General features: G+C 35.8%; 1 protein-coding gene across 4 annotated transcripts in view; it reads right to left on the reverse strand.

Moving 5' to 3' along the window:
• UGP2 (UDP-glucose pyrophosphorylase 2) overlaps positions 1–24,368 on the reverse strand; it is a 52,807-nt gene that overhangs the window by 8,615 nt on the left and 19,824 nt on the right. For all 4 annotated transcript variants that reach the window (XM_015587626.2, XM_006909555.3, XM_025045145.1 and 1 more), the window contains exons 4-5: positions 1,428–1,613; positions 12–143 (exon numbers count right to left, since the gene is read on the reverse strand). In XM_015587626.2, coding sequence (XP_015443112.1) covers positions 12–143; positions 1,428–1,613 — 318 coding nt within the window. The remainder of the gene's footprint in view (positions 1–11; positions 144–1,427; positions 1,614–24,368) is intronic.

Below are 24,368 nucleotides of genomic sequence, written 5' to 3' on the forward strand. Positions count from 1 at the left end.
TTACTCCTTGTGCTTTGATTAAAAGTGTAGATTTTCACACGACAATGACTATACTTCTGTAGTATTTTTTTTGTATCTTCATCCGTGTTAAAAGAGTTCATTAGAACAAGAGGAACATCTGTATTGTAGGTTTTGTTCAAATGCTAGGGAGGAAAATGACAATCCGATTACCCGGACTTTTCTTCTGCTTAAAAGTATAAAATTAACTTATTTGTTAATCACAAAATGTCCAGGACACTATCTATATGTAGCCAAATACAGATTTGAACTACTTAGCATAAGCCAGACATTTTTGCTAAGCAATTTGCCATGTACTTGGCTCATTAAATCACAACTCTGAGCCGGAAACTCTTGTCTACATTTTACAGATGGCTAAACTGAGGCCCAGAGAGGTGGCAGGTCAGCTTCAGAGCCAGGACACCTCCCTCCTCACTACAGTCTAACTCTGGAGCTATGTGCCCAGCTACGGTGCCCCACGGCTGCACTGGATGGGCAAGTGCTGACTAAGCATTTAGTCTGTGTCCAGAGCCCTATGGAGATGAAAGGACAAATGTTACAAAGACATGGCTCCTTATTCTCAGGATTATGTCCAGAATTGTGAATCACACCCCAGCTGAAATCTTTTTTCATCTGTAGAAAGAGCTCAGAGGCAACATAGGGTGGAAAGAGCACAGAGTCTTAGAAGTCAGGCTGTCCTATGTTCAAAGTCTGATTCTGCACTTAGAAGCTAGGGAACCTAAGGTAAGTAAATCAACCTTTTTATGTCTTGGTTTCCTCATCTATAAAATGGGGATGATGGTAGTACTTATAGCATTGTTGAGAGGACTGAGTCAATTCATGTAAAGAGCTCAGAATAATACTTGGTGTACAGTAAGTGCTGGATAAATGTTAGACGCTGCTACAGTTAATGTTGTTGTTACGGCTGCCAGCACTGTATTAGAAACTAGGGATAAAGAGATGAAAAAGACAGGGCCACTGCATCTGAAGAGTTTATGGTCTATGATTAATGATTTTGTCATAAGAGAGAAGCCAAGAACAATTCTTAGCATCCATGGCCTCCAACCAGATATGTGAAATTCTCCCCAGCCTCCCAAAAGGGGGTATAATAAAGCCATATCATTCCAGCTGTGATGAAGGCTGCCACTAGAAAGAAAGAGGGGTGGGGGGGGTACATAAAAGGAGAATCCTAATAGATCCAGAGAGTTCAGCAACCACAAATTCTATTTAAAGATCAAAAGCTTTTACTTCACCCTAAGGATTTGCCCTTAGGACCACCAAACCTTTTTATATACTAATACAGAGACTAAAAATAGCAAGCTCCCTGATTAGCTCAAAGCCACATCTGTTATTTTATAAGGTAACGTTTATAAGCTAAGAACTCAAAACGATTTTAAGCAGCTCATGAGAAAGGCTAAGTGTTGACTCACTTCAATTTGCTGAACGGTCAGATCCAAAAAGGTGTTCTCATTCCTCACACCAATCAGACTTTTTGGGCCTTTGCAGCCCATGCTGGTTCCCAGACCGCCATTGAGTTTTACCACCACCAGCTTGTTCAGCACAGAAGATATATTATCAGGTAAGCCCCTGGCCTTTATCTTTTCATAGGGCTGAATCTAAAATTTAAAAAAAAAAAAGAATTATGTAAGTAATTCAAACAGCTTAAAGGAAATCAATCCCAGGGTTATTTCAAATGGCTTCCTTAAATAGTTTTACTTTCTCTGTGGAAAATTTCAGCTGCATTTTCTATGTCACAGGCCCTTCTGGTTCAAAATAAGTACTTATTGGCAACTACCTTTGAATTCATTTACATTACAATGGAGTATAAGAAGAGGGAAAAAAAAAAAACAGTCTACAAATATTTAGCTGGTGAGACCATCCAAGTCTCTTAGACTACCTTCAAAAATTCACAATTCCCAATTTGCATCAACATAGCAAATGGATACACAAAACTCATCAAATCTGCAAATATTTCTGTGCACTATGGATCTAGTTCAGTTCTGGAGAAGTATATATATATATATGATCACACTGTCCCTTCCAAAGGAGGCAGAAACTGAAACCAAAACATTCCTTGCCATTCTCCTCCATTCAGTAGTAAGTTTGTCCTGCAGAAAAGGGTGGCATAGGGTTTTTGTCATACTTCTAGGTATGTACAAGGAAAGAATTCCTTAAGAATTTAACTTTTGGGCATTATTATGTAAAAGATTATATTGGAAAATTAAGTTTTCTCATTGTTCCAACAAATGTCCTCGTAGGGAGGGAAAGGGCAAGAGCTGGTGCTTGAGAGAATCGACCAGACCTCCTCCCTACACCCTTGTCTATTTCTGGGAGCACAGAGCCTTAATCTTCAACTTCTCCCTCATCCAAAAGGAACAATGACACAGTGGAAGCCCATATTCTTTTGTTCAAAGCAGAGGCACAAGCACGTCTAAACACTTCATAGCAAGAATAAAAGCTTTTTTGAAAAATCACTATATTTTCTAGCCATTTATGGGACTTTTTTGGTTATTTTTCCTTAAAGAAATAGGTCGTTCAATGTACTCTTCTGTTATATCATGGTACAGAATAGAAAACACTTGAGGAGACTGAAAAATAAAACCACATAGTAAGTATTCAGCAAACACTAAGTTGTTTTCATTCTGCCACCTGTAGGTATGTGTGATGCTGTGCATGTGATGAGGTGTGTGTATGTGTGTCATGGGTGAAGTCTGTGATTGGGCAAGGAGTTGATAGGCCCACAGTCCCGTAATTAGGTTGTGGAAGCAAAAATCCCTTTATACTTGGTCAAACATACATGTCTTATGCAGATTCCTGACCACAGAACTCCTGCTGTTAACATGTCTTTTCACAAAAACTAGTCCATGACTCATTTCCTCTACCCCGCAAGATACCATATGAACTGCCAAGTGCAGATAAATACACTTCTTCCTTGGTGTAAATAATAAGGAATATGAAAGCACTCTTCTCTAAGATTCTCCGCTGGTTATCACCCCAGTTATCACTCATTCTGAATTATTTCTTAATGTGGCAAGATTGTCAACCTTCCTGGTAAGTGTCACTAAGTAGTCTTCAGCAGTCACTGATATTCAAAAAGAAGGGCTGGTGACAGAAAATGACCAGAAGAGTAGATAGCCTTCCAGTGGGTGTTACCTAAATACTGGGTGTTAAACACTTAGGGAAAGCAGGACAGGATGGGGAGACAGGAAAGACCACGCTGGTTGCTCCCCTGGCAGCGCTTCGCTTGGTCCAGGTTAGGACAACCTATGAATGATAACAATTTGGATGCTTAACACACATGCACAAACTGCCCCTAGCCCAGTTGACTGACTTTCCTTGAAGGATGTTTTATTTTGACTCCACTGCTATGAAAGAACATCATTTGTTCAGCATTTCAAAGAAACGTGTAATATCACCTGGGAGAAAAAGTCCAATTTAAGTGTCACACTACTAGAAAAGAGAAGATGACAGAGCTGGAACCTTTTATCACCTGGATATAACATGGTTGCCCCAGCTGTCGAAATCAACCAGTCAGTAAAAGCAGCGTCACTGTGATAGAATGGCCTCAAGCAGTCTGTTACTAGGTTGGGAGAATTTCTTGGGTGCATTATATTTACTCAGGAGTTAGCAAATGGGACAAAGCCAGTTATTTTCCAATTATCTTTTAAAAGCTAAGAATTCCCACTTAGTGGTGATGTCTGACCTCCCAGAAAGGAGTCTGTGGAGAGTCTTGGAAAAGAGTGCTTCACATTCTTCACCATTTACAGAGGTCTCACAAGGGTGTGGAAATCAATTTAACTGAAAACCCCTAGTTCATGCATTTGTTTGAGGTAAAATTGTTAGTTCAGAAGCATTTTTTTCCTATTTAATCCTTCTTTGAATATACTTTTTAAAAAATAGAATACATAAAAGCAAAATTTTTTTTCTGAGACAGGACTGTTTTCCAGTTTTACCTAAAATTTTTTCATGGTGAAACATCATACATACAAAAGTTTATAAAATACACACAGTTGAAAGAATAACCTAAATCAAAAAGAATGCTGCCATAACTTAAAAGCCTCCATGTGTCTGTCCATAATCACATTCCCCTTCCACCCCTAGTGGTACCGCCATCTTAGCTTTCACTCTCTCTATATAGTTTTACCACCTATGTATGCATCCATGATAATATTTTAATTTTTATTCTAAACTTTTAAAAAAATTGAATCATATTATAAAGTTTACTCTTGTGACTTGCTTCTTTAATTCAATGTTATATCTAAGAATAATTCACATTAATGCATGTAACTATAGTACGTTCACTTTTCATTGTGATATAGTATTCAATTTATATATCTATCGGAAGAAAATAACTCATTATTCACAGATACGATTTTATATATAGAAAAGCCAAAGACCCTATAAATACATCATTAGAATAATGATGTGTTTATACATCATTATTAGCATAGCAACATTGAACATACATGGTCAATATGAAAAAAAAAAACCATTGTGCACTGTTGGTGGGAATGTAAAAACAGTGAAGATGTTAAGGAAAAAAGTATGGTGGTTCCTGAAAAAAATAAAAAATAGAGTTATTATATGGTTCAGCAACCCCTCTTCTGAGTTTATACCCCAAATAACTGAAAACAGAGTCTCAAAGAGACTCCATAATAGCCAAAAAAGGTGGAAGCAACTCAAATGTCCATCAACAGATGAATGGATAAAACAAAATGTGGTATATATACACAATGGAATTATTATTCAGCCTTAAAAAGGAAAGAAATGCTGACATATACTACAACATGGATAAATATTGAATACACTAAGTAAAATAAGCCAGTCATAAAAAGATAAATACTTGTATGATTCTATTTATATGAGGCACCTAGTCAGATTCATATAGACAGAAAGTAGAAGAGTGATTACCAGGGGTTGCGGGTAGGGAGAAATGTGGAATTGTTTAATGGGTACAGAATTTTAGTTTCTCAAGATCCAAGTGTTCTGGAGATTGGCCATGCAACAATGTGAACGTTCTTAACATTACGGAATTGTGTGCTTAAGAATGGTTAAAGATGATTTTTTTAAAAAAAAGATTGTTTCTATACATAAAGAATTAGAAAATAAAATTGATTAAAAATGTATCTTTTTTTAATACCATCAAAAACAGCAAGTAACAAATACTTAAGAATAAATCTAACAAAAGATAGGCGAGTGTTCTACATGGAACACTATAAACCATTTTTGAGAAACATTAAAAGACTTAAATTATTCAGAGATGTATTTATCATGTTTACAAATTAAAGACTTACTAGTGTAAAGATGTCAGTTCTTCCCAAATTGATCAATGCAATTCTCATCAAAATCTCAAGAGTATTTTTGTGTGGAAACTGACAGCCAATTTAAAGTGTGTATGAAAACGCAAAGGCCCAAGACACTCTCAAAGTTGGGAGAACCAGCTTTATAACATTCTTCTTTTAAACTGTAGTAAATATGCATAGTATAAAAGTTGCCATTTTAACCATTTTTAAGTGTACACTTTAGTAGTATTAAGTTTATTAACATTATTGTACAACCAATCTCCAGAACTTTTTTCATCTTGCAAAAGTGGAACTAAATTCATTAAAAAACAAGTCCCCATTCCCTTCTCCACGCAGCCCATGGCAATCACTCTTGTGCTTTTTCTCCCTCTGTTAATCTGACTACTCTAGGTACCTCATTCAAGTGGGATCACACAGAATTTGTCTTTTTGTGTCTTACTTATTTATTTAGCATAACGTCCTCAAGATTCATTTCACATTCTTTTTTTTTTTTTAAAGTGACATATGTTTGAGGATATCCCCCAAATAATACAGGCCTTTCCAGAAAAAGGCCCGTGTTTAATAAAGTTTATCTGTGTGTATACACAACAAATCTGGGAGAAGGGGGACTGGTACAAAGGATTGGAATATAGGTACATGTTGACATGCTATGGCAAATGAGCCTTGATGTTAAACAGAATACAAGTTCTGAAGTCTTAGTTTAGTAATCAGAAAACTGATTCTCTTTATTTGAATTTAATAAACATAACAATACACTCTTAATGTAAAATAAAATAAGTAAAAGATTAAAAGGGTGAAAAGAACACTATAAGTGTGACTACTGTTTTAAAAGTATAATTCTAAGAAAATACTGCTCTTCAGATACATGTGAAAACAATGCAGAATGGCAGGACCTGGATTTCAGACCCTGTTCAACACCTGTGTTCTGAATTTACTAGTATCTCTGAGGGATGGGCAGCCTGTCACTCCAAGGCAAAACTTTACAAAAATGTAACCGATGTAAAAAGACAGATCTTTGTATTTAAATATGGAGTCAAAAGATCAACAGGACAGCACTTTTTTCCCTGTCACTCTCTAGACATAGTGCTATCCAACAGAACTTCTGCTATTACGGACACGTCTTATAATTTGTGATTAGCTTTCTGTGGTTATTGAGCATTTGAAATGTGGCTAACGCAACAAAGGAACTGAACTTTTAATTTTATTTAAAATTAATATAAATCAACACATGTGGCTAGTGGCACGTGCAGTTCTAAATGGTCTATTAAAAAAATCAACCAAAGGATTAGAATTATGTTTCAGTTCATTTTAATAAAACTCTGCCAGAATCTTTGGCTCAACATAACCATTTTTCGCTTTAGTAACACATGACATCACAAGACATTCAACCAAGCACATAAAAAGACGAGCAAAAACCTGATTGTTCCTTATCTTTGTGAATCAACAGTCCATTTATCTAACAACGCATAGTATGACATTGTAATATAACAGAAAGCTTTTTACTAAGAATACTTCAGTCTCAGAATTTGACCAAATAATCTGTATTCAGCTTTTGCCAAAGCCTCAGGAAGGCCAAACGCCCACCCCTACACTTGAACCCCAATTCAGGAGTTCTTGAACTCGTGAAAATGTAAGTACCCTTCATATCTTACCATTACAACATCAACTATTCAAGTAAGGCATATTGTTTGGATTAACTGGCAATATCTGAACAGTCTGTTTCAAATAGAGGTAAACATTCTTGATGTAACTTGGAATGAAAAATTTCATGTAACATTAATATTCTACCAAAGTATAAATGCTTATTATTACATGAGTAAAGATGCTGAATTAATTATTTTTAAAGCTATTAGTTTTGTAAACGACGTTTGCAAATATTTCAGTTAAATTTAAACTGGGAAATGAACTGACAGTATACATAAAAAGTGACTGTATTAGCTGTCTTTAGAAAGAATATAATTTCCTTTTGACCCCACAAATGTTTATATTTAATTTAAATAATAATATCAGGCAGAATAATGTAAACTGGATACCTTAATTCTAACCTTTAAAGAATTGTTTGATATACTAATATTCATAGCATTAAACAAAGCAAACAAACTATGTTCAAATTTTAGGTATTTAATCCTATTTAGGTCATGAGCCTTCAAGAAAAAATACTAATAGGAATTTTTCACCTCCTGTGAAGATGAATTAAAAACCAAATGTCAACCCTGTTACCTTAAAGTTTCACCAGGAGAAAATAAAATCCTCCAAAATCATGTATATTCATGATAAATCATCTCTGAACCATACACCATAAAGAATATAAAGTTTATGAAAATATTTAGAGAAAACATACATTTTACTCACATTAATCAAACTTTAAAACATGCATTTTATTAGAATGCTTTTAGAAGACAATTCTTTCTGACTGAGTCTATGGAAACTATATAATTTTCTTCTTGTATCCCAGAAACCTATTCTAAGATGGTGATATAAGGTCTCAACATCATAACGATCTGGCCTTCAGCCAGAAGGTGTATTAAGTATACTTTTAGTTTTAATTAAAAATCTCCCCAAGGTAGGTATCTTAAGAACTTGAGTTTAAATTTTAAATTTAATTCTGAATTGCTCTTCAAATATTTGGTATGAAATAAAATGAGCTAATCCAAGCATAACATTAAGTTCCAAAACCAAATCAATAAAAGACTGTTGGGCACAGGCCAAGGCAACTCACCGGTACAAAGACTTGTTTACCATTCCGTTCCCGGAATTCTCTGTCAAGTGCCCCATTTAGAAGCTTCCACCACAAGTTAAGTGGGTAAGGCGTTGCCCTACTTCTACAAATGTCAAGGAACCATGGTTCTTTTTGTAGTGCTTTCAGTAATACCTACTTATCTTGCTACTAATCTTTAAAGCAGCTAATCAAATAGAGGCCCCACTGAGGAACTTGACTGTTAACAAAAGGACTCTGAGAAAAACTATGAAGGGAAAGGGAAGAAGAGTCATAAGGTGTGAAATAACAAGGTATGACAAGAGGAGAGCTGTCCAGAGTGGTCAGGTTAGTGTTGCTATTGGAAGCCTCCACTGGAGGTCTTTCACTTGTGTTTGGTGACTTATACCCATCCTCCCCTGCAACCCTGCCCCCTACCACCACACATACATTCAAATAAAGGTACCAACTGTTTGATTCCAGGAAGCCAGATACTTTCTACGTTATTAAGGGTTAAACTGGGTGGTAAGCACAGCTTTCCATCATGTAAATCATCCTTTATGCCAACAGAAGTTCTCTCTGTTGGCCATGCTGTCCACACCCTTGCCAGGGACCTCACCAAGCAATCCCACAGAACTGTTGAGTTCCACAAGCCAAGGGGATCTGTGTCAGAAAGTTGCCTGGCAACAGCTAAAGTTACACCAGAAACATTTTTTGACCGGCTCTCTGCTTTCCCCTTCTCAGCTTCCTCAGGAGAATGCACAAAGACATCTACTCAGGCAAAGATGGATGATGTTCGGAGACAACAGGGAGTACCATGCACTGTCGGATACCGCCTGATGTTACTCTGACTGAATCACATTAGTCAATTACTAGTGTGATCTTTGTGCTTTCAATCCTAATCACTCCATTTTTCTTTCTCCTAAACCTGAAGAGAGTTCAGTGTTCTAAGAAGACCTCTACAGGAACTAAATATACAGTAGGGCAGTCTCTAAAGGTGAGGTGGTGAAAATCCCATGAGGCTCCCTGCAAAATGTGCAAGGAAGGTGAGGCCACTCATCTTCTCACTGGAATAAAAGAATTGGTCAAATAACCAACTTCCTGGGGCATGAATAAAAGAAAGTAGTTAGCCATCTACTAAAGAATGTGATTTCAACATTTTGCCCTCTAGGATGTCAATTTAGTTTTTCGGCAGAAGCTGAAAGATTTTTTTTTAAAAAAACCTTTTAAAAACTGTCTACCATGATCTGTATCCTGCCAAGTCTGTTCTCGACTTAGTTTCTAGTTAGAAGAAAAGCTGAATTCATCACACAGTCATGGACACACTGTTCCCATTAGCAATAGTGTAACCTAGTTCTTGGTAGCATATTTGTGCTATTCCTGGAGACAGTGCCAAACACCCCAAACAAGCTAACAGTACCTGCCCTGTTACAGTTTACAAGGGTATGATTATTTCAATCCGAAAGATTTTTTTTTTTTTCCAACAAAACCAAGTTTGCCGGAAAGAATGATCTGTGTAAACAGAAAAATAAGTTTGGAATGACAGCCATACGTACAGGAAGTGTCCCAAGAACATCAGCTTATTCACTCAATCCTTAATGCACAGTGCCCGTGTGCCAAGTTCTATGCCAGGCACCTTTGCATACTGTCTCCTCATTTCACATTTCTAAAGGTAATGATCAAAATCTGGCTTGTTTGAAAGCTCCTACAAATTAATTTAATGACAGAAAAAATCATACCTAGACCAGAGATTTTTTTTTCATTAAGGGAAAGCTAGCAAATCATGGACATTATCACATCAACAAGCTCACCAACACCCCCTCAGCCACCAAGCTGAGCTAAATTTCTATTTCATGAAGCAAATAAAAGCCATCATCTACAGAGTGCCCTCAACTTTCTGCTACCAGATCCTCAGGACCTTCCTGCAACTCCATCTTTGCTTCTTCCCCTTCCTTCTGGTTACAAGAACTGTCTCCCACCCTAAGACAATCTCTCTACCAGTGCCCATCTCAAGAACCCCATTTCATCAACCGTCAGTCTCATCTTTAGCCTCTCCCCCTCCACTCCTTTCCATCGGCATGAATATATTCAAATATTCGCCATCTAAAAACCAAAGGAAACGGCAACACGTACACTCGCTCATCTTTTCCAGCATCCACATCCTTTTTTCCTCCATCTTCTTAGAGGCAAAACTTCTTGAAAAAGTTGCTACATTCACTGCTACTTCCTCACCTCCCTTTCACTCCTTCACCCACTGCCATCTAGTTTTCTCCGTCACTCAATGAACTGCTCTTAACAAGGTCATCAACATCCTCCTAACTGCTAAACCTATCAATAACATCAATAGTTCTTTTACTTGCATTCTCTGCTGCACTTGACACAACTGACTCCTCCCTAAATGTTGAAATGCTCTATTACCCTTGACTTCTGAAACATCACATTCTATTTACCTCCTCTTTTTACCTGATCCTTTTCAAGCCTATTTTAAGCGGACCTCCTCATCCCTGGCAACCTGCTCCAATCCCATGGCTTCAATCACTCCTGTCTCAATGGCACCAAGACACACCCCGCAGCTAAGCCAGGAGCCTACTCATAACTCATCCTGTCAGTTTTGCCATCAGTCAGCACCCCGCTCACCTCTCATCTGTGTTACTCTTCACCATACAGGTGATGATATTTTAGAAAAGAATTTGAACATGTTTCTCTCCAACAGTCACAAAAATAAGACATTGACATGGCATGGCAGAGTTATTAGCTGCCTATCCCAATATCATTTTTCCCTTCCACTTCAGAACCTCAATTTTCACCTGGGTATACCACCATCCCAAATAAAAGACTACATTTCCCAGTCTCCTGTTGTGTCAAAGTTCTGGCCAATGTGATTAACTGGAAGTGAGTTGAAAGATTTCAACAAAGTCTGTCTCTGTGAAAGGGCAGGGGACGTGGCCTTCTTCTTCCTTCCTGCTGGAGTAGAATGGAGACATGGTGACTAGAATGGAGACATGGTGACTAAAGTTCATTTAGGTGGCCATCTGGGATACTATGAGGAGATATCCTAAGGATTACAGAGTGGCAAGATGGAGAAGCCCAGGCTCCTGATGACCCCAAACTGCCGTACTAGCTCTGGACTGCCTCTGTCTAGATTGATTTTGTTATTTTGAGTTTCGTTAATAAACGTAGCTAAATCTAATCCTAGTTGGAAGACATGGTTTTCAAGGTTCTTAATGATTTGGCCCTTTTTGCTTCTACTCTTTCCTCTCCTACTCTCCCTGACACACTGTGCTCCAGGAACACGCTGGGCTCTCTAACGTGCCACATCTCTTGCTTGTAGGGCTCTGAACTTTTCTCATGAAACTTCACTTCACCACTTACCATTTCTTCACCCTCTGCATCTCAGGTCAAGACCAGTGATTCTCAGGCTTTATGAATTATCAGGCACTTGTGAAAATCTGAAGTTAATGAATTCTCTTTCAGAAAACTGCAATACCCACCCCCCACCACCACCAACCATAACAGAACATTTTGCATTCAATTTACTTCACCACAGTGGAAATTTCATTCACAGAATATAAAAATAATCTCTATAAGACATGCAGTTTATTTCTCAGTTAAAGTTAATATGCCATTAAAGCAAAAAGTAAACTTTAACTCTCTCCAAAATGAATTTCAATGAGGTGGCTTCTGTTTGGTGTGAATAAGATGCTGACACTGTGATGTAGTTTGAGATGGTTACATGCATGCCATCTTTTTGCCATTCTATGCTTTTGTTTTTTTTCAAATTATATAAATCTTTCCCCCTTTGCCATTCCATTCTGACTTTTCTTTTTGATGATTAAAAGTACTGAAAACTTCAATTCTCTCCAAGGTAAACTCTCACAACTTATTTTGTGAGATGAATGCAAGCTTGTACTAGGAACGCCAGTATTCTCCAAGACTGTGAGAGCTTAATGGCTCATACATTTCCTGGGTCTTCAAAAATCAATAATGTCATCTTTGGTGAAGTCTGCATCACTCAGGTAGGACTGCGCCATCTTCAGTGCAAAGCTTACAGATGTGGAAGATGAACTACAGTGAAGTGCTGTCACTCCCCTCTGCAGCAGTAGGACTAGAAGTGCTGGTGGCATCATAGATGCTGCCTGTGCACTGAGCACCAAGACTTCTCTTTCAGCACAAGTTTTGCTTAGCTTAGAAACTTGATCACTTAAAAAACATTTTCAGAAGAGGTTCATTAATAATTCTTCTTTGAAGAAATCAGCAGGCACATAATGGATGAAAACCAGTAGTTGGCAGCCCTGAGAAATATCTGAAATTGCAAGGACATACTAAAGAGAATTGATGTAGCTGCTGTTTCCTCCATGACCTGTTGACCAGATTCAAATCACTGTAATAAACTATATCAATTCCAGTGTGAGTGGCATCATTTAAGAAAACAGATGGGTCCAAAAATGAATAAGGCAGTACAGTAGCTAAGAAGCCAGGTTGCCCAGGTTTGAATTTTAGACTCCACTGCTTATTACGGAAAAATTTTTTAACTGCTCTAAGCCTTTTTCATTTACTTCATTAATTTGTTATGATGATAAATGAGATTATACATGTAAAGTGCTAAGCAAATGTGTGGCCCACAGTAAGAATTTAACGGTTGGCTGGTGTTATCACTACAGCACTGATTCAGACACACTCTCCATCCCACCTCGTATTTTAACGTTTCTGAAACCAGGATGCAGCATACAACCAATGGGATCTTACAATTACCTGGTTGCACTTTTTTTTTCTTAGTGATACGTAAAAGGTACAACTTATAATCAATGGCACAAATTTGACAGAACATGGTATTGAATTTCTCTCTCTGTTCCAAGTCACAAGCAACTTAATGATCTCAGGTAGGAGTTTCACCCAAAGTCTCTCTCCAGTCATGTGTAGCTTGAGGATAGTTTAAGACAGGGGTCAACAAACTGTAGTCTGTGGGATAATCAGGCCTGCCACCTGTTTTCACAAAGTGTTATTGAAACACAGACACTCTCATTAGTTTACATGTCATCTATGGCTGCTTTCATGCTACCCTGGCTGAGCTGAGTAATTATGCCAGAGACTGCAATAGCCTACAAAGGCTAAAGTATTTACTATCTGGACCTTAACAGGAATGGTCTGCCAAACCCTGGTTTAAGACAGTCTTCTGAGATGAGAAAAATGCAAGTTTTATTATATTTCTGCCATTTTGAACTATGCTTCTCTTAAAATGACTCCACACTGCCCAAGGACTTCTCAGGATAGTCACAGAGAACAGGATTTCCCTTAGGCTATGCTGGCTTCTTGCTTCCACTGGCAAGAACACTTACAATCTGCTACCTCAGTTATTAAAATCATAGAACAATCCCCCAGGTGTCTGTATCTTCTCATATCTGTCCAGGAAAGCAAAACAGGGATGTGTAATTGGCAGAACTCTGGCAATTTTCAACAACAGAAAGAAAACCTAAGATTAAAAAAGTCTTTTATCCACTTAGAGTGGTCAAATTCAGAAAGACAGAAAACAGAATGGAGGTTGCTATGAGGTGGGGGTAGGGGAAAATGGGAGTTGTTTCATGGGTACAAAGTTTGAGTTTTGCAAGATGATAAAGTTCTGGATATTGGCTGCACAACAATGTGAATATATTTAACACTGCTGAAGTGTTAAAAGTGGTCAAGATAGTAAATTTTATGTTACGTGTTTTTACCACAACTAAAAGAATTTTTGAAAATGTTTAAAGTTTTTGTGTGGGTGCATATGTGCAGGCACACATGTATTCCTCAAGGAGTCCCTGAAACACATAGCAAAATCATTACTTCCTTTAGAAGCCTTTTGTGACCCTCATGCCCGAGTGAATCTGGTGCAGCCCCCACTTCTTGCTTCAGGTACTACTGGCTTCTACCATAGCAATTACCCCCCTATCTCTAAATTGTTTGTTCAGTGCTCTACATCTGTTAGATGACAAAAACTCCATGAGGGCAGTAACTGCAATATGGTACTCCCCCCTCACCATATCCATTGCCTTTAACTAAGTGTCAGGTTCATTGGTGGCACTCACATATTTGTTGAGTAAATAAGTGAACAAATGAATGGAATGAACAGAGCTATTAATAAATTAAATCTATTCCCTGAAAATTATTTCTTGTCTTACTCTGGATAAGGAACTTATTTCTTGTTTTATTAAATACTAAGTTTAAAATAAAAGTGGTTTCATTACTGATTAGAAACCAAATTACAAACACCCATTATTTTAATTCAAGAAAAAAGTATTAGATTAGCATACATCACATACATGTTTGACAAAGAAAACCTGAATTTAAGACGTTGCTTTGCATAAAAAGTAATTTTATGGGCCAGAATATTAGTGTAGTAATTACAAACAATCCCTCTATGATAAGTAAGCAAATAAAATGTACAATCACATCATAAACTAAGTTATAAGCTGAGTTTGGAAAAGTACATTTCCTAAGAAAGTTCTTTTTGTCTTCTTCCACATATAAATCAAAAGAACACAAGTACAAAATCAAGTATATATTTCAATTTTGCCAGCTATTAAATCCCACGTTTTTGTTTTTTTAAAAAACTAATTTTAATATTGAGTAAATGTGGACTAGAAAACACAAGGGCAATTTTTCCAGTGGTGGAAAGAATCAATCAGCTGTCCTATTCAAACACTAAGTCCTCACGTGTCTAAAAGCAAAAATGTGTAAGAAGGGGTGAATAAATAGGTACTTTCAGGCATTAGATTCTCATAGGAGCACCGGTCCCTAGTGCCAAAAAGGTTGAGGATGGCTGCTCTAAACAATTACACTCATCAGCACCAACTCAGTAACTCATGCTCAATATCCTTTAATACAATCTTACAATCTGCTATCTCAGTTACAAAAATCAGCCTTAGTAAAAATATCAGCAAGAACTATAACCAGGAGCCAGAATCACAGAAGTCACTTATTTTCATATAGTCTCATGTTGCCCTCTCTGGGGAGCCAAACTTGAGTACTGAGCCTTTTTGTTATATGAAATTAAGGACCATAGCAACTCAAAGTCCAAAAACCAATTATTACAAATAAAACAAGTTTGCAATTAAATATTTCAAGCAATAACTAATAGCCAATGGAAAAAAATAAAATTTTAAATAAAAATCTAAAAATATTTTTCATCTGAACTGGCAAATATTTTTAAAAGCAATAACACTCAATGCTTTAATAAATGTAGTGAGACTGACAATAGTTTGTAAGTCTCCACTCAATGTTAACTCTGAGAGGCCTCTCCTATCTGCCTACTCTATCTAAAGTATTACTCCCTTGTTCTCTGTACCCTGGCCCTTTTTTACTTATAATCATGTCACTTATCACTACTTGAAATTACATTACATATCTCCACTAGACTGTAATAGGAACGAGATGAGAATAGGGCTTTACCGGTATGGTCCTCTAATACAGAGTTGGCATTCAAAAAATAGCTGTTGAACCAATTAATTAATACTCTTTCTGGAAAGCAATTTGAAATATGTAACAAGAAATTTTCAAAAGTTCATATTCTCTAAACAAAACACCATTTCTGATTATTTTTTCTAAAAACTAAATCAAAGATGTAAAGATTTATATGTAAGTATATTAATCACAGGGCTTTAATAATAGCAGAAAATAAGAATAAACCTACATGTACACTATAGGAGAATCCTCAGTAACACACACTGATACACCTATAAAAACTCCCAACCCTTATGCCCTGTCAAATGTCAAGTGATGAGCTGGATTCATTGTCTTTTTCCCCCTCTATCAAGATATTAAGGAAAAACATTTGATTTCCAAAGTTTTGCCATGCTCAATGATATATGATCAAAGAGCTAATCTTATAATGGTCATCAGCCATCTTTCCTATAATTTCACCTAAGATTTAATATTCCAATGTCAAGGACACACTGCAAAGACTTACCAGTTCAGTAAACCTTACACCCCATAATGAACACACACCAATCCTTTAAATACCTACACCTCTACACAGTATAAGAATGGACAGCTAATTCTTTCGATAGCTACAATAGTCCTCTGAGACAAGGCCAACCCCTTACATCTATTTTGAGTTTAGTAGATTAAAAAAAAAATCTATGAACATATGTGGAGTTGTCAGTTAAAGACAATTCTACATATATGTAGGGTTTTCACTGTATGGATACCCTTTACTAAAACCCATCAAACAGAATAGTACACCTAACCATTTTCATAATGAAGAGCATTATGTTGTTTATTCTCACTGACCTGTTTAAGACCTTCTGTAATCCTGAAGATTAAAAAATTAGCTAAATTTTATCTCTGTAATAAGGAAAATCTGTTGAGTTAGATGAGCTTTATTTATTACAATGAAAATTACAAACTACCAACACATCTAAAATAAGTGAATTATAGGGATATAAGTTATGGTTCATCTACTTGATGGAATATTTTGTTAAAAATATAAAAATAAAAAGCATTATTCACAATCAGAAATGAAATATATATAAATTCAGTATAATGATATTAGAATATATTCATAATCAAAGAGAAATAACAATACATAAATATGAAAGTTATAGAATTTTTGAAAGAAATATCATCTGTATTCTTAATTCTGTTGTTTCTACTGTGCCTACGATAGTACCTGACATCTAGGAGGTATTTAATAAATGTCTGTTGAACGCATAACAATAACAGCAAACATCTATTAAGTCTTTATCAGAATGCTTGGCGTGTAGTAAATGCTTTAGATACAGTCTCAATAATCTTCACTAAAATCTTACTTTTATTACGTCTATTTTTTATGAGTAAGGAAATTGAGGCTTAAAGCAGTAAAATAACCTTCCCAATGTTACGTGGCTGAGAAGTGATGAAGCTAAGATTTAAAACTCTGGAGTATGTGTTCTTAATCTCACTGCTATTATTGCTAAAATGGAAAAACAAAAAAGTGTTAAATGTACTGAAGGCAAAGTGAATTCAGTATGAAGACACAAGTGGTTTTGTAATGGTGGAATATATTAGTATGACACTGAGCATGAGGTAATTTCTCAGACACTATTGACAAAATATAAGATTGGGAATATTATAGCTCAATGTCATTAAGGTTTTACAACTATGAGAAATTGCTCAATACACATCATCAATGTACAGAAACTAAATGGCAAGAAGGTCAGCTATCCCTAAGAAAAGATATAAAAAAAAAAAAAAAAAAGGAGAGAAAAATTAAAATTAGGAGCCATTTCTCCAATAGAGACTAAGAGCTATAAGAAATCCAAATCACCTTATGTAATTTGGGGTTTAGAATTTAAGAACTTAAAAGCACAGCTACTTCTCACTTGCCTCCAAAAAATACATTCCAACTAGCCTGCTGTAAAGCTAAAGACTTCCTATTTCCTGTGTTTCCCATCATCTTACTTTGGCCAAACTGATCTGTCCTAATTGACAATGAATTGCAGATATGATCCCTACTAACCTTGTCTACCCTCGTCTTCCACTCATTTCCATTCTTATTCTCTAGTAGTACTATAAAACCATGTTCTTAAAGCACTTTCTACTCTCTCATGCCTTTGAGCTTTTGTACACTGTGTTCTCTTTTTAGACAAACTTACTCTTACTTCAAGTCGCAGTTCTAACAGTACCTCTTCATCTCTTTCTTAGGACTTCCCAACTGTCTAGCTGCTCCTTCTCTTGCTACACTTGGTATATACATCAGAAAGCTACTTAGCTAAAACATTCTGGACAGGCAGACAGTTAATTTAAAAATTAAGTTCAAGTATAGAATAATGAAATAGTTTTAGATATATAAACTATTTCAACTTTTTACAAATAAATGTATATTTATCTACACAGGTCTTTTCCTTAGACAGGGTATGGATCTGCTGACAAGAACTCTGTGTTGTCTTAATGTAAACCACACCAATAATATACCATCTAACATTTCCAGTTTCCTTTCTTCGAAGTGGACCAAGAACTTAGTCATCTGTGAAACAATGTACATGCGGAAGAATTCTAGACAATTTTCTCTTTAATACTTGTCTCATCCATATCTAATTCAATTGCTGTTTTTGGCTACTCATCTTTATCTGATTTTCCTCATTCAACTCATTTTTCATATAAATAACTTTTTAAAAACCCATTTCATCAGTTTATATAAAATTTAATTACATTTGGCATCACAACAAATATAACTGGCATGAACAGGTTTGGGAACAAGTACTACTGAGTTTTGGTGAGGAAGCCACTCCACTAGTGAGAGAAGAACTTATGATAATAAAGAGTAGACCAAGCATTCAAAGAAAATGAACACCAGCTAATCTCTCTAGTTTGTTAGTGGAAGATGGTTAGTGAAGTGTCTCCAGAACTCCCTCATACCTATTATCCCAACGTACTACATGCATATCTTTGTGCAAACATCTACCCACTAAACCTGAAACTCAAAACTGGTTTACTATTATTGCATGTTGATTCCTTTAGCTCTCTAGACAGTTGGGCAGAGCTTGAGAAAGCAACAGTCCCTCTCCTAGCTAAATAGCCTCTTATATTTACCCCCATACATTTTCTATATATGTCATTACATGGGAAGGTTGGGAAGCATTGTACAAAGTTATATACTCTTTAATAAGAGCAGCAATTGTCTTTATTTTGCATTCCCAATAATGAAAATAGTGGATATTTGATAAATTTGTAGAATAAAAGTAACAAATAAAGGAGACTTCTATAACTTTGTGTAGTGACTACAGGTAAATCAGAAAGAGACTTCAGCTAGGGAGATGTGACTGCTGCAGAAGAGTCTGGGAAATCAGTCTTTAAGAGTATCTTATTTATTTATGCATTTGTTTTCTCTCTCCCACTAGAATGAAGCTTCATGAGTGTTAGGCTCTTGTCTATCTTGTTCACTTGTATCCCAGTGTCTAGATAAAAGCCCACCACACGGTAGCTGCTGAACAAATATTTGTTAAATCTGTTGCTGGAAGAACTTCAAAAAGAAGTGAGGGTATTTTAAGCCCTGAGGGAAGAAGGGCAGCATACTCAACAGTTCTACACAAGATGGAAAAATGATGAAAAAGCCACGCTTTAAAGACTTTCAAGTTTCTTTTAAACATTAATGGCAACTGGTGACTGCTCTATAACATACCATAGCAGTTAAGAGTCTGGACCATTTTACTCACCAGAAAACTGTAGGGACAACTCAATCCCTCTTGGTCTGAGAGTCTTCCATTGTGAAACAGGGATAATAGAGAGCTCCTAGAGTTGTTTTGAGGATTACGTAAGGAAATGCACAGAGAAAGCTAAGAACAGAGCTCAGCACATTAGTGCTGAATAAGTGTTTGCTCTTATTTCTATTAATACTATTGTTGATAATCACATAAAGTATGCCACATTCTTCACACTACAGATAAAGACAGGGCTGTACTCCTTAAAGAGCTCTATTATTGTTACTAAAAGACACCAAAGAACTAGGCCTTTGGAGCCTGATGACCTAGTTCATATCAGGGCTCCTACTCTTACTCAAGTTACTGTGAACTTCAGTTTCCTCTTCTGTTAAATGAGCATAATAACTGGGCCTATCTTCCAAGTCTGTTGTGAATATTCAATGAGATCACGAGCATAAAAAATTCAGTACAATATCTGACATATAAGCACCCCAACACTGACAATAAGCATTAACTATAAACATAGAGCTTTGCAAACATACATCTTTACAAATTTTTTAAAATAAAAAATAATTTAAAAGCTCAGCTTCATTAAAAACAAAAACTTTGGAATGGTGTTTCTTTCATGCTCTTTTGAAATAGAAAACTTTCCAATCTCCTGAAGGCTTTAAGGCTAAGGACACTTGTTTTAAACAAGCCCATTTATAAATAGAAATCTTTGTTTAATGGCTTACTTATACCTTTTTCCACATTCAGTCTAGTCACAGGTATCCCTTTGGAATTTCCATGTTTCTTCTCAGCTATCTTTTATTTATTTTCCATTTTGAGTCTGAAGAAAAATTCCATCAGCATTTTCAGCAATTATTTTGTGCTTCTATTGACACAGCAGGAAGTTTAAAAATGGGATACAGGTAACAAAAATTAGCTTGGATAGCTACATAATGTTTCTGGTTAAAAATATAGTGTATCTTTGCAACTTTTTGATAAATCAAACTATTCTAAAATTTAAAGTTTACTTAGAAATACATACTGTAAATTGCTTCTCACTTATTCAATTTTTACAGCATTTTGTTACTCTTGATATTTTTGTTTCTCAAAGTTCCATACCCACTGCCCTTCCATTAAAAACTGTAGCAACTTCCAAAATGCTGAAGAGATATAAAACTATAACATTCTCATTACAATGGTGTACTTTAAACCTGATAAACTACAGGAGAGATGACAATAAAAAAACTGGCAGAAAACCCAAATGACAAAAACAAGAAACAAAAAAACAGGGTGTTTACACATAGAAATGATCCTACAAAGTACGAGATAACTAGGATGTGAAGGTGACAGCTGCTCCCTATAACTTGCTGTAATCTAGAATTCTTTATAGAAAGTCTTGGAAATTCAAAGACTTTTGGAAATTTTTTAACTGCAAAAGGCAAAACATATATGATAAAAAATAAAATTCAAACATGATAAATAGGTCAATAGTCATCACCCTTTTATAGAAGTCAGCTGAATTCATAAACTTAGTCAACCTTGTGAGGCATTGGACCATATCCTTATCAGCTAAGGCAGTTTTCCAAGAACATTCCACTTTAGTATGGATTAGAAAGGACAAAAGTGGATGACTCAGGAAGCTGGAATAGAATTCAAACAGAAGAAATGGGAGAGTCCAAAAGCCAATCTGCTTATGTGACTAGGACGAGCTCCTTAATAAAATCACCTTGCATCTTCCCTACAAGCCAACCTATTAGTCTAAGGGTAGACAAGAGATGCTTTAAAATAACTGATAATTCTAAATTCCCTTAAAAATAAAACTGAAGCCTCTAACATCATCCTGTTTATGCTGTATACTATCTTTAAACTCTTGAGGTACTAAATAGTGAGTAAAGTTGTATAAAGTACATTGTTAGCTTAACTATACAATTCACATTGTTGGAGAAGCCTTGGAGAAATAAAGTAGGAGAGAGAGTAAAGGCCAGAGGCTATAAAAAGAAAGTTTTATGGAAGATTAAAGGGCAGGTGTGGCATGGTGGACAAAGGTTAAGAGAAAGTCCAGTCAGACATAAAACTGAGAGTGTTGGCCAGGCTGACCTCTTCCATTGCAGAAGTCTGAATGAAGGAAAAGGCAATACTTTAAAAAGATACATATTTGCTTAGATTGTGTGTTTAAGGAAAGAGGGAAGTGGGAACCAAAGTCCTGTAAGGGTTTAAGAAGCATACTTTAAAGCTGCACTATGAACTATTGGAGATAATGGAAAAGTTCTATATATTGATTGTGACGGCAGTTAAACGAGTGTATGCATTTGCCAGAACTCATAAAACTGTACACCGAAAAGGGTAAATTTTACTATAGGTAAATTATACCTCAATGAACCTGACGTTAAAAATATAAAACCTGTTAACAGCTAAAGTGTCGATTAACCTTATACAGTTTGTCATAACTAAAAAAACCACGTTTTTCATTTTTGTCAATTCTTAATAAAAGAATTGTGTTTGAATATGTGTTTTGCAAATATCTTCTCCCAGTCTGTTTCTTGTCTTTTAGCTTTTCCCCACAGCTTTATAGAAATATAATAGACAATTAATTGCCTTTTTTCTTTTTTAACTATTTGGGTTAATGTTTTACAATGTTGAAAAACCTAAACAAACTGAGGTATATAATGAAGCATGGTTTTTACATTCTGTTCCAATCTTCTGTTAATGTGTCTCCATAAAATAGAAACTAGTTTCTGATGTCTCTCCAGTGTAACCCACTCAGCCAGTGAACAGGAGCTGTGATGGCAGGCGAAGACTCGACATATGGCTCTCTCAGGGCCTTTCTTATGGCTCTAGACATGAAGAAGCATGCTCCATGACTAGAACATTTTTACATTTGGGATCTCATTTAATGTTTACACACACACAAAACAAGTCTCTAACAGCTTTATCATTAGCTGACTGCAGTTGGGAAGTTTTTACCATGCTCAGAGCAAACCATCCTGTGTCACGTGTCAGATCCTTGGCCAAACTGCCTCCCATTAAGTCTTTCAAAAAGATGAGCGAACATCATATACTATGATTCATCTTAAAAAAAAAAAAAAAAACCTATTGTTTTTACTCTGCACACATATACTGTAACTTTCTCAGAATGCCTTGCCATTATACACATTTCAGTGTTTTTGTACTGACAGACTAAGAGTATGAAAAGCTCTCAGTTATTTTATGGAGCAAAACAAACAAAAACCTGTTGAAGCTAAATATCATATTGGTATGATATTCTTTATGCCAATTCTCTGCCTCAATAAAAAAAAAGCTGACCCTCATATAACTCTCCCCATTCACAAATAATACTCCCACCCTTTTGAGGACTTCAAAACAAGAACAATGACAATCATAAATCAACCAGGGACCTTCTGTTCCTATCTAAATGAAAAGGCCTTCTTTAGAGAACATTTTTCACATAAATGAGAATGTACTTTATTATCACCAGAGATCACTGCCAGCTAGGTGATAACAGGTTTTAAGTGAGGGCTTAAAAGAACCTGTCAGCCCTAATATCTTCTTCAGCAGCCTCTGCAAATCACCTCTTTTATCTATTTTTCATACCTCTCCATCCCCAAGAAGTAAGCGCAAACATTAAGCTTGGCTAGGAACAATATACTCTCACGGCCTCTCTAGAAAACAATGAAATTCTCAAATGAAGCTGTACATGCTATGCTGACTGGGTCTTCCTTGCTCTAATCTAAAACATTAACCTTAATATCTTTAAAAACTTTCTTCTATTTATGTAGCTAAATAATCAAGATAATCTTGATTATAACAATCACTTAGTTAACATTCACAAAATTGGGACAGAGAATTATCCATATCATAACTCCATACAGATATGTAAATGAATGAACAAGGCTGTCTTCCAATAAAACTTTATTTACAAAATAAGGTGGTTAACTCTGGTAGTTTGTCAATGCCTATACAAAAATATAGATCCTCTGTTATGACATTTATGTATATACCTTTGATGTAAGGCTGATGTGAAAAATACAATTCTAAATGGCTATTTTCCCACAATAATTTTTTAGTTAGGAGGATAAGCCTGTATTTAAAAACAAAAACTCATATTCGCTAAAGAGGAAAATTGATCCTTATGTAATTTCTATGACCAGAGAGAGAAAACCTCTGTTGTGGGGTGGGGAGGGAGGGATGGAAGTAGAAGAGTATAGGACAAACAAGGTGAAGAAACATTAATCCATGATTCATATTCTCAGAACTATCTGCAAAAGCTGTTAACAGAGTATAAGACACATTTGTGCCCTCAGAAGCTCATGACAGTTAATAGTAAACTTATTTTTTGCTTCTGCATTTTAAAGCTTTCAATATTAAGAGTATATGGGATTATAAGCACATTTTTTAAAAGATGCTCAAAACATAGGCTTCAAAATGAAGACATATTTTTAATGAAGGCTTACACTTTTATAAACAAAAAAAGACTTCACAAAATCATATTACATCTAGAATTCTATTTTGTCTTTCTGTTCTTTCCATATCAATTCTGCATTCCAATTAGTAACTACCATTCACTACAGGGGCACAGCCTGCAGAAAGAGTATGTTGGGACCTTATTGGGAATGGTAATACCAAACTGGAAAAATCCCCAGGTGGTTCTGATCCCTCTACTCCCTTCCTTCCCCACTCTCCAATCTCCACTCCAAGAAACTCTATTATATGTCATAATCTTCTCTTAAAATACACAAAGGCAGATTCCTTGACTAGCAAAGCAAAATCTTTAATCTGAAAATACAGTGAAAGTGACAAATCTGCACATCTTCCTTCAAGGTAGGCTCTAACTTCAAAAGGTTAAGTTTGTGTAGGAGAAAACAAAAAATTCCCAGGTCTGCAAGCAAGAATTAAGGAAACCACACTTTTATACCTAGGTCCATCATTAATTAGAAAAGTGAGGTTATTTCAATTAGGAATAAATTTCTAGGCAAAAATTATTTAAGAGTTTAAAGGGAGGAAATATATATGCCTAATTTTTTTAAGTATAATTTTAGGCCTGCTCACAAACTTTTACGAAATCTGACTGAATTTATAAATAGTTCTTTTTTCAAACTATATACCTATAAAGAAGAATTCTCATTACTTTTCAGGAGAAAATATTAATTCTATCACTTAAAATTACAAAAATAAATCACAATACATTCACTAGAACTAAGGAAATCAAAGACTAAAAAAGTGGACCCTAAAAAA

Source organism: Pteropus alecto, unplaced genomic scaffold (assembly GCF_000325575.1).
Source record: "Pteropus alecto unplaced genomic scaffold, ASM32557v1 scaffold131, whole genome shotgun sequence".
Taxonomy (NCBI): Eukaryota; Metazoa; Chordata; class Mammalia; order Chiroptera; family Pteropodidae; genus Pteropus; species Pteropus alecto.